Raw genomic sequence first — 10,000 nt, 5'->3', positions numbered from 1 at the left:
AGGGCCGGCGCTCCGAACTCAACCAGACCTTCTTCCCAGCGTCTCCCTTCATCCCACAGACTCCCTCTCCACTCGGACCCCGCAAACACACGCCCTCCTCGCCCCTCGACCTGGAGCCCACAACCCCGGGGTCCGCCGGGCCGCCCGTCCCGCCACGCCAGAGCACGTCCCAATCGCCGATCCCAAAACTCCCTCCTAAAACCTACAAAAGAGAGTCGGTCCCTCGCGACGGGCCGCCGCTCCTTGAAAACGCAAACCCTTCATAAAGCGAAATTTATCTGAGGACTAAAACGAGAAGAGATGAATCTAATTAATCTGAGGACTGAAGATGTGCTTCTCTTCTGAGATGACGATTGTGGAAATCAAGCTGAGATTATTTTCTCGGGAACTCTGTGTATCGTCTTTTTGTTTTGTCATGTTTGTTTCCATTTCATCGCTTGGTTTGTTTTTAGCAGCAATCGTTGGCCAAACAAACCTGTCGCATCGCCAATCCCAAAACTCCCTCCTAAAACCTACAAAAGAGAGTCGGCTCGACGGACCGCCGCTCCTTGAAAACACAAACCCTTCATAGACCGAAAATCATCTGAGATGTGTCCTTAAACGTGTTCATCTGATAAATTAATCTGAAACGAAAACAGACGAAGCAACATGTGCTCTTCTGAGGATTAAAGATGTGTCCTTAAACGTGTTCTTCTGAGACGACGATTGTGGAAATCAAGCTGAGATTATTTTCTCGGGAACTCTGTGTATTGTCTTTTTGTGTAGCTTTGTTTTGTCATGTTTGTTTCCATTTCATCGCTTGGTTTGTTTTCAGCAGCAATCGTTGGCCAAACTCAGACTGAGAAACAAACAAACAAACAAACAAACCTGCTGGAGGACAGACGACGCAGAGCGTCTGAGACGAAACAGACCCGATAAAGACCGTTCACGCGATTATTTTCCGGTGCCTGTGTGTGTGTGTGTGTGTGTGTGTGTGTGGACGGAGAGTGTAAAGGGACTGCAGATGTTCTAGACTCGTTCGAAAGCCAGTTGACTTGACGAGTACCGGGAGTTTAAGGTACCCTCGCACACCAAAGAGGTACTCGAGAAAACCTTCAAGAAACACACGTGATTGTCCTTGTATGTGTTAGAACTTTTATTTTCTCAATCATTTCTGTTTTTGCCAATAAGTATGTAAAGAAAAAAACGATCGCCGCCTTAAAACAAGGGAATAAAAGTGTTTCTACCACTGTATGCCAGACGCTTGCCTTGAAAACGTCTCTTCTTCGCCGTCTCCAGTTCCTGAGCTCATCATGGACAGTCAAACCAAACATTATTCAGACACCAGAAATCATTTCTGATATTGTTTTACTAGTGTGTGCAGGACTCTATAGTTCATTTATGTGAGTGAGGAGAGCAAAATAAAGTAAACTGTGACATATTATACCCAAAAATTCCTCATACAGTGACTACCAGTAACATTTATAACAATTTGGGACCAAAAATGATTCAGACACTTTGAGCTGATCATGTTTTGCTGAAGTGTTTTTTCTTTAATTGCTAATGCACTTTTTTACAGCACAGACTGAACAACATGAAGCATTGCTTGCTGATTGGTTGAGCTAAACTGGTATTATCTAATTGTGTAGTTAAATTTAACAGCTGACAGATATTCAACATAATTCATGTGAGAGAGTCTAACAGAAGGACGGACAAAACCAGTGAAATGTCAACTGAGTTCTTATATTTTATTACCATTTTCTAAACTATAGCGAATAAACTGATAATGTGAGAAATGTTCAAGGTGTCTGAATAAATGTAGGTTTGACTGTATATCTGGTTTTACACACCAAGTAACTTAAAATGAAACACTGTAAAATAATCATGACACGCAGAATAGGAAAACTGATGAATGTCTGTTGAATTCTGCTCTCAGAAAGCAGTGATTCTCCTCACGAAACAAGACAATATTTTCTTTGACCTTGTGTATTTCTATCAAGAGAAATATGAGGTAAGATTTTGATTGGACACAAAAAAACAAACAAAAAATGTGGTTAGAGTTATATTTCTGCCTTGAAAAGTTGATCATTCTAATGTTATATTATTTTCATTAGTGTTCTTCAGGGTTGTACTTAACTAAAACCATAAAAAATACTTGAAACAAATGTTTTTGTTTTTTTGGGATATTGTTGCGGCTCCTCTCTTCCCAGTCTGTCAGTAACGCTCTGTTTACTTCCTGTCTCTATGAAGCCCCTCCTCCTGAAAAGCACACTGTGCTCTGATTTTAACAACCTAAAAATGCTAAAAAATAAAAACAAAGGCATAAATAATAATAAAATAGAATCAGTTCTAGAATACGAGTTGCATATTTACACACTTCTCGCTTATAGTTTGTACTGTGGGTAGTTTTAAATTCTGAGCACAGTCTTGGTTTAAGGTCTCCATCACTACTAACCTGTAATGAATAAGAGTTTTTTCATGCATTCATCAGGAAACATTTATTATAACATGAGCAAACATACAGGAACTTTGAATGTTACATGAATCAAAATATTTACATGCTGTTAGACTCTCTCCGCCCTGAAGATCATCTCTTAAAGGGATAGTGCACCCAAAAATGTAAATTCTGTCAGTAATTACTCTCCCTCATGCTGTTCAACCCCGTAAGACCTTCGTTCATCTTCTGAACACAAATTAAGATATTTGAGATTAAATCTGAGAAAATGTTTGATTTAATCAAAAATATCTTAATTTGTGTTCCGAAGATGAACGAAAGTCTTACAAGGTTGAAAAAACATGAGGGAGAGTAAATACTGACATGATTTTAATTTTTGGGTGAACTATCCCTTTAATGAACACTCTCAGACCTTGTGAACAAGTAGATTCATCTCTGTCAGAATAAAGACGAGTGAAGCGTGTTATTCTCCAGGGATGCTCTCCACTAGACTCTGAACTCTGGCCAGAATGATCTCGTTGGTGCAGCTGCAGTCTCCGGTGCTGTAGGGGGCGCTGATGCTCAACACACTCGCCACACGGAGAACATCCCCCTCTTCGGTCACCGGGACTCGGTTCTTCTCCAGCCACGCGCGCAGATTCTCCCTCCGAGACTTGAGTTCGTCAGCGCTGAGGACCTGCGTTCTGTCCGGCAGGAACAAGCTCTTCATCCGACTCTCCGATTCCTTCGTTCCGTTCCCGAGGATCTTAACATCCGTCACCGCGTGACCCAGAATCACTTTCACCGCTGGACGCTTCGACTCTGGGAAACTCACCAGCACCACACTGCGATCGACAAGCCAACACCATATGAGATGATTCACACTTTGATGATTCAAAAAGCAAAATGATTTATTTGAGTTAAACGATGCTTCCGAAATCGAATACTTATACTTCAATAATAAAATTTCAACAAAATTCAATTTTGTTGTATTTTCAAATACATTTGTCATTGTTTTACCTCCATAGAAGTTTGTTGAATTGTACTACGTGAAAAAAATACGCATTGCATGTAACTGTGCTTACATTGTATTTTATGGGCTTGCATTTTTATTAGAAATGCATGATATATAACGGCCACCATATCGGTATCAGCTGATATATGTACATTTTTAATGGTATCGGCTCGTTAAGAAAATTTTGGCCGGTGTATTAAAGCCGATAAATAATGTATTATTTCCTTCAACTGAGACGCTTCAGATGCGCACTGTTCATGCTTTTTAATTGCTTGAAATATGATTCGAATCACTTCAAAAAAGGAAAATACAGTAAAGTGCAACGTGCTGTCATATCGGCTACATAACATTATAATGAAAACTTTATAATTGTGTGTTTGGACGTGGCTTTTAATGGTGAGACACTTGTGTTTTTGTAATCCGGCTCTCAAAAATTATATAAAACTATGGATTTAGATTTATCGGCCAATATATTGGTTATCGGCATTCAAATATAAAGAATTATCGTATCGGCCAAAATTTTCATATTGGTGCATCCCTAATTTTATGGGCTGAAATTCAACATGGTCGTATATTTAAGCTGTGAATATTTCACACATTTACATTATTAAAAATTCAATAATCCATATTCAGATTTCACCACCAAAATATGTCTGTTTAAAAAGGCCTACGCTATGTAGCTGTCTGGGAAACCATTAAAAATAAAACATACAGATGAACTGATAATCCGAAACACTTTACAACAAGGTCCTCATTAGTTAACTACATTATTAAAATGATCTAACGTTACAACACTTCAAAAGCATTTAATCTTAGTTAATTTCAGCATTTTCTAATGCATTATTACAATTATTTAATGGGCCTAAGCTAACATGAACTAACATTGAACACTTGTGTTTTTATTAACTAGCGTAACCAGGAAACAAACAAAAAAAATCATATTCTGGTTCAAGTACTTTAGTCGCATAATTGTTTTGTAGTTATTATTTCCTGATGTTTACCTGGCAGAGACGGGGTCCACCGTGAACACGCGTCCCTCGAAGCTCTGCTGATCGTGAGCTGTTACACACACCTCCTGATTGACAAACTCTTGCCACTGTTGAGGACTCCTGTCCCTCCACTGCAGCATCTCTGCGAACAACTAATCACCTAATCAGCGTTAATCAACTTCATCCGCGACTTCATCTTTGCTGAAGTTTAACGTGTGTGAACGCTGTACACGTGTGACGTCACTGTCGTAAACGAGCGTGTGATTGGTTGGCTGGGTCAGGCAGATTTTCGGTCATGAGAATCATAGGAAATGTAGTTTTTTTTGTGCGGGCTGCATGAGTTTGCGCATGCGCATGCGAGTAGTCGTTTGACAGGCCGTTGTTGTTTGTTGCTGTCAGGATTTCGTTATTTTACGTTATGTCGCGATACGGGCGACACGCAGGTGGTGAGTGCTATAATTAACGAATAATTCACGAATGAAACAAGGCTGGAGGCAGAATGATTCATCTCATGTATTAAATATGTCTGGTTATTGAAAAGATGTGTTGTGTTTTAGCACGAGCTGCTAACTGTAATGGGGCCCAACTCGCGCGAAGTGAACACTGATTAATAATCATAATAATCATGATAATTAATAATAAAACTAGTAATAGTAATAATCACAACGGTATTTGGATTCATACCCTGAATAATTATCTGTTTGTTGGGTTATAGGTCAATATGACGATGTTCATGTATGTGTCGTTTTTTATCTCTGTTTTGTTTTTATTACAGTTTGCTCTTTATTTCAGATGAAATAATATTTTAAGCGTGTAGATGTAGAAGCTAAAACCGTTTAATTGAAACAGCAAGTGTGGAGTTTATATTTTTATTAAAGTGCGAAGTCTGTAAATTTAAATCAATCTCAATGTTGATTTTGTTAACTGAAACTATTAAAATAAAATTTTGAAATAGAGCTAATAACGAAATAAAATATAAGATGAAAAACTTGCTAAAGTACTAAAATGACAAGACTAAAATAAATAAATGGAAGCTAAATGGAAATATAAAAAAAGACAAAAGCACTTTACAAAATTACTACATCTTAAATGAAAATATAAAAATAAAAGCTAATTCAAATTGTTAATAATGTAACAGTAATAGTTTATAAATAACACTGCTCAATAATATATACTCATTTGAACTGTCAAAACTGATTTCTCCTGTAAAAATGTTTTGAATTTAACCATGCATATTATAAAAAATATATGAATATATTATTATTAAATTCAGTAATATATTATTGAAATCCTGTTTGTGTTGTAAATTGTGGTTTGAATTCAAGACTTTCCCCTTTTAGCCGCAGAATTCTGTTTATTGAACATTAGTCTCTTGTGTGACAGAGTTAAACCATGGTAAAACCGTGGTTATTTCTTTATGTCATTGACAGATGACAGGTGTTAAATGTCCTTTTCTCTTTAAGAAACGAAGGTGTATGTGGGTAACCTGGGCACCGGGGCAGGTAAGGGTGAGCTGGAGCGGGCGTTCGGTTATTACGGGCCACTGAGGACCGTGTGGATCGCTCGCAATCCTCCGGGATTCGCCTTCGTGGAGTTTGAGGATCCCAGAGATGCTGAGGATGCTGTGCGTGGCCTCGATGGCAAGTGAGTGGGCGGAGTCACGATTCAATGACTCACTCGTAAAGACACCGGCTGCGTCCCAAATCGCATACTCTCTTGAGTAGGTACTTTGAATAAGTAATTCACGACTGCTAAAAAGGTGCGTTCTATATAGTATGAGTGTGTGTAGTATGAATGTAATCCGGATGTACTATTGGTGCTATGTTGTCATTATCATGTGACCCGCCTCAGTTGCCATTCATAAATCCTCTCCCGTGGCCTCATGGGATAGTAAAGTGTCAATCGTATGCACACTTCAGAAGTAGTAGGTCATTCGGTACTTTTTGCCTACTCTTTTATGAGGACTGTGTTCAGTCATACTTCTTTTGTCACATATTGATTTTCGCCTAATATATAGTAGGGAAGTATGCGATTTCGGAAGCAGCCTTCACTTGTTCGATTACTGGATGAATCAGTGTTTTTAATTTGAATCTCTTGAGTGAATGATTTAATGACTCACCCATAAAGACTTCACTTGTTTTATTACCGGATGAATACATTTTTTTGATCGAATCTCTTGAGTGAATGATTCAATGACTCACTCATAAAGAGTTTACTTGTTTCATTACTGGATGAATCTGTGTTTTTGATCAAATCTCTTGAGTGAATGAATCAATGACTCACACATAAAGACTTCACTTGTTCGATTACTGGATGAATCAGGGTTTTTAATTTGAATCTCTTGAGTGAATTATTCAATGACTCACTCATAAAAACTTCACTTGTTTCATTACTGGATGAATCAGTGTTTTTGATCAAGTCTCTTGAGTGAATGATTCAATGACTCACTCATAAAGATTTGTTTCATTACTGGATGAATCAGTGTTTTTGATCAAATCTCTTGAATGAATGATTCAATGACTCACTCAAAAAGAATTTACTTGTTTCATTACTGGATGAATCAGTGTTTTTAATTCGAATCTCTTGAGTGAATGATTCAATGACTCACTCAAAAATAATTTACTTGTTTTATTACTGGATGAATCAGTGTTTTTAATTCGAATCTATTGAATAAATTATTCAATGACAAATATATTTATAACAGTCACTTGTCGCCACCTACTGGTGTAACGATGTAACTGATACAATCTTTATCTGAAGATTTTTATCGCTCTATTTTGATGGCTAACGTAGACAACAGTGTTTATATCAGAACTATAACCCTTTATCCAGAACTTCTGTGATAATCTGAATGATTGTAAGACAGAAATAATAATTCTGTGTGTTTAAAAACACTGTTTGTGAAGCTGTTTCATATCTATACATGACAACGGCTCTCTCTGGCTCAGAACTCAGATCTGTATGTTCGCTGTGATCGAACTTATCAAAGGTTTAACAGATAGAGCCGAATCGCTTTCATTTATGAATAATATCGCGTGGGTGTTTGAATCAAGATCGCCATCTTTTAACTATTAATTGTGCAGGTCTAAGTTTATTTTAGTACATCAAGTTAAACTAAAGGAACATGAGAAATTCCAGAGAGCAGGAATTTTTCTATTTTGTTTCAGTTAACCGTTAATAAAAAAATATATATTTCACCGCAGATGCATCCCTTTTTTCTAGTCATCCGAGTCATCCTCTTAGTTTAGTATAAAGTATGTATTTCATGTCTTTTTATTAATTTTCTGTACAGCACTTTGGTCCACTTCGGTTGTTTTAAAGTCCTTTATAAGTAATTACTGATTGTTGTTTTGATGCTACATTTTTCTAAATGTCATAATCATTTGTTAACAAGCTAGTATTCAATACTTCAATAAACTCATTGATTCTGCACCAAATTCTAACTTTATGTAAATTAATAAATTTTTTCGGTAAACTGTGATTTTGTATATGTACATTTCTGAAATACATACCTTAGACAGTTTCCTCTGATAACAGATCACTCTAAATTATAATGTGGACTCATGCGTTTTCTGTAAAGCTGCTTTGAAACGATGTGTATTGTGAAAAGCGCTATACGAATAAATCGAATTGAATTGATTGATTGGTTGATTTGTTTCAGTGTGATCTGTGGCTCTCGAACGCGTGTGGAATTGTCCACCGGAATGCCACGGCGTTCCCGATACGATCGTCCGCCGACCCGCCGGCCCTTCGACCCGAGCGACCGTTGCTACGAGTGCGGCGAGAAGGGCCACTACGCGTACGACTGTCATCGCTACAGTCGCCGGCGCCGGAGCAGGTAACGCTAGCTGTGATCTGAACACCGCTGAACCTTAGTGATCTATAACAGTCAATGCTTTTTTCCCTGTTATATTGTTCTCTTCTCTCTGTCTGCTTGATTTCCTGTTTAGTTGTTTGTGTTGATTTTTGGGGTTTGGTGGGGGATGTTTTATTGTTTTCTGATCTGATGTTTTCTCCAATGTAAATGTGGGATTTAATTTTTAACGACTGACCTGGTCAAAACCTTTCAGGTTTCATCGTTTGATTCAGAGAGTCACGATCCTTTACGATTTCATGAGGCATCTAGCAAATCCCACACTTTTGATCGCCTGCTATGACCGGGGCATGAGCAGCCACGCCCCCTTCGCTGAGACTCCTCCCACTGCTACTTAACTATTCATAGCCCCTCCCCCCAACCCAAACCTGATGTGAGCGCCAATCCGAGTAAATTTGGCTAGTGATTTGTGCCTACGCTTTTGATAAAGAGACATCGAGACCTCGGCAGACCACGATCCCGTCTAGAAAAAGCGCCTTGCACACTTCTATCAAGTCTCAATCAAGCGATTTGGCTGTCGATGCAATGCCATCGTTAGAAATCCAAGAGAACGACTAGATGCAGAGGTCGGCTGATGATAGATACTTCTAGATCGTCTAGATCTGCTAGACCTCGGTTCCAAAGAAGGTCGACCTGCAAAGTTGCAAGGTTTATTTCAAGTACCAATTAATGTGTCTCTCTGTATATCATTGCCTGAACTCAAATCAGTCGTAATATTTTAAGCTGTAAACATTTTTTTAAAGAACTGTTTTTAGAGAACTGAGTTCTAGGGCTGGGCGATATAACACTCCATGAGCTCGAGATATATTGCAGTAATCAGTTGCTCGGAAATTTGCTTTTTTTTTTTTCATTTTAATCATCATTTTAACCTGTTGGTTTGAAAAAATGTATTGCAAAAAGTTTAATATTTATTAAGTTAATAATCTTGGAGTAAATTCATTGAAAAAAATATAAATAAGTAATGTTTTCACAGTTTTTCACCAATGTAACTATGCAAAATAATTAACAAAAATATTTTTATATTCTAAAATTTATTTTGCAACATTTTTAATGTTAATCAGTGTGTACTATCATTGAGATACTATTATAGTTTGTTTTGTTTTTTGGGTTTTTTTTTGGTTTGTTTTTAGCATATATTTGTAATTTTTTAAATGTCTATATTTTTTATTAATTTTATTTCAGTTCTAGTTGTAGTTTTTTCATTATATCAAGTTAAACAATGAAAATGAGAAACATTTTTTTATTATTTCAACGAATTTTTTTTTAAATTCGTTAGCATCAGACTTTTGAATCATGTGATTCGTGGAGCTTTTTTAAGAGAGACGCCGTTAAAGCGCTGTTATATGGCCCAGCCCTGTTCTGTACTGTACCTGTAATGTTAATCTGTAATGTGATTGTGTAGTTTAGTTGAGGTCAGTGAGGGTCACATGAGTCAGTGAATCTGTGCGACCGGTTCTTTACATCACGCTGACACACACTCTCTCTCCCTTGTTCCCTCCTTGTGTCACATCTCACACACTCGCTCAGGTCTCGATCCCGTTCACACTCTCGCTCTCGGTCCAGAGGGAGGAGATACGGGCGCTCTCGCAGCCGCAGCAGGGGGAGAAGGTGTGTGTGTGTGTGTGTGTCTGTGTGAGTAAGTGTGAATGTGTGTTTGTGTGTGTGTTTTAGTGAGTGTGTGTGTGAGTGTGTGAGTGAGTAAGTGTGTG

The 10,000-nt window shown here is 37.9% G+C and overlaps 3 protein-coding genes across 4 annotated transcripts in view; 2 read left to right on the top strand and 1 right to left on the bottom strand.

Annotated features, from left to right (window-relative positions):
• The window catches only part of sos1 (son of sevenless homolog 1 (Drosophila)), a 76,656-nt gene extending 75,418 nt beyond the window's left edge, over positions 1-1,238 (top strand). For both annotated transcript variants that reach the window (XM_077229803.1, XM_077229804.1), the window contains one exon: positions 1-1,238. This exon is cut by the window's left edge and continues 184 nt beyond it. In XM_077229803.1, coding sequence (XP_077085918.1) covers positions 1-266 — 266 coding nt within the window. In that variant the 3' untranslated portion in view covers positions 267-1,238.
• Positions 1,121-4,677, bottom strand: gemin6 (gem (nuclear organelle) associated protein 6). Its single transcript, XM_077229832.1, has 2 exons — positions 4,430-4,677; positions 1,121-3,258 (listed from the first exon to the last, which is right to left on the bottom strand). Exons 1-2 carry the CDS (start codon positions 4,555-4,557, stop codon positions 2,898-2,900), a joined length of 489 nt encoding a protein of 162 aa, XP_077085947.1. The 5' UTR covers positions 4,558-4,677; the 3' UTR covers positions 1,121-2,897.
• A 69-nt stretch (positions 4,678-4,746) lies between these two features.
• The window catches only part of LOC143737991 (serine/arginine-rich splicing factor 7-like), a 22,098-nt gene continuing 16,844 nt past the window's right edge, over positions 4,747-10,000 (top strand). The window contains exons 1-4 of the mRNA XM_077229831.1: positions 4,747-4,863; positions 5,881-6,061; positions 8,079-8,255; positions 9,819-9,899. Of these exons, the coding sequence (XP_077085946.1) occupies positions 4,836-4,863; positions 5,881-6,061; positions 8,079-8,255; positions 9,819-9,899 (467 nt within the window). The 5' untranslated portion in view covers positions 4,747-4,835. The remainder of the gene's footprint in view (positions 4,864-5,880; positions 6,062-8,078; positions 8,256-9,818; positions 9,900-10,000) is intronic.

The sequence above is a fragment of the Siphateles boraxobius genome, unplaced genomic scaffold, assembly GCF_051911475.1.
Source record: "Siphateles boraxobius isolate OS27281-9 unplaced genomic scaffold, OSU_SipBor_1 135, whole genome shotgun sequence".
NCBI classification, from domain to species: Eukaryota; Metazoa; Chordata; class Actinopteri; order Cypriniformes; family Leuciscidae; genus Siphateles; species Siphateles boraxobius.
This window is presented reverse-complemented; position numbering and strand designations above follow the sequence as displayed.

Excerpts from the sequence above, each read along its gene's own strand:
- gemin6 (XM_077229832.1), bottom strand. The coding sequence starts at position 4,557 with ATGCTGCAGTGGAGGGACAGGAGTCCTCAACAGTGGCAAGAGTTTGTC. Across the intron at positions 3,259-4,429 it reads GTGGACCCCGTCTCTGCCAG|TGTGGTGCTGGTGAGTTTCC; the intron begins GTAAACATCAGG and ends TGTCGATCGCAG.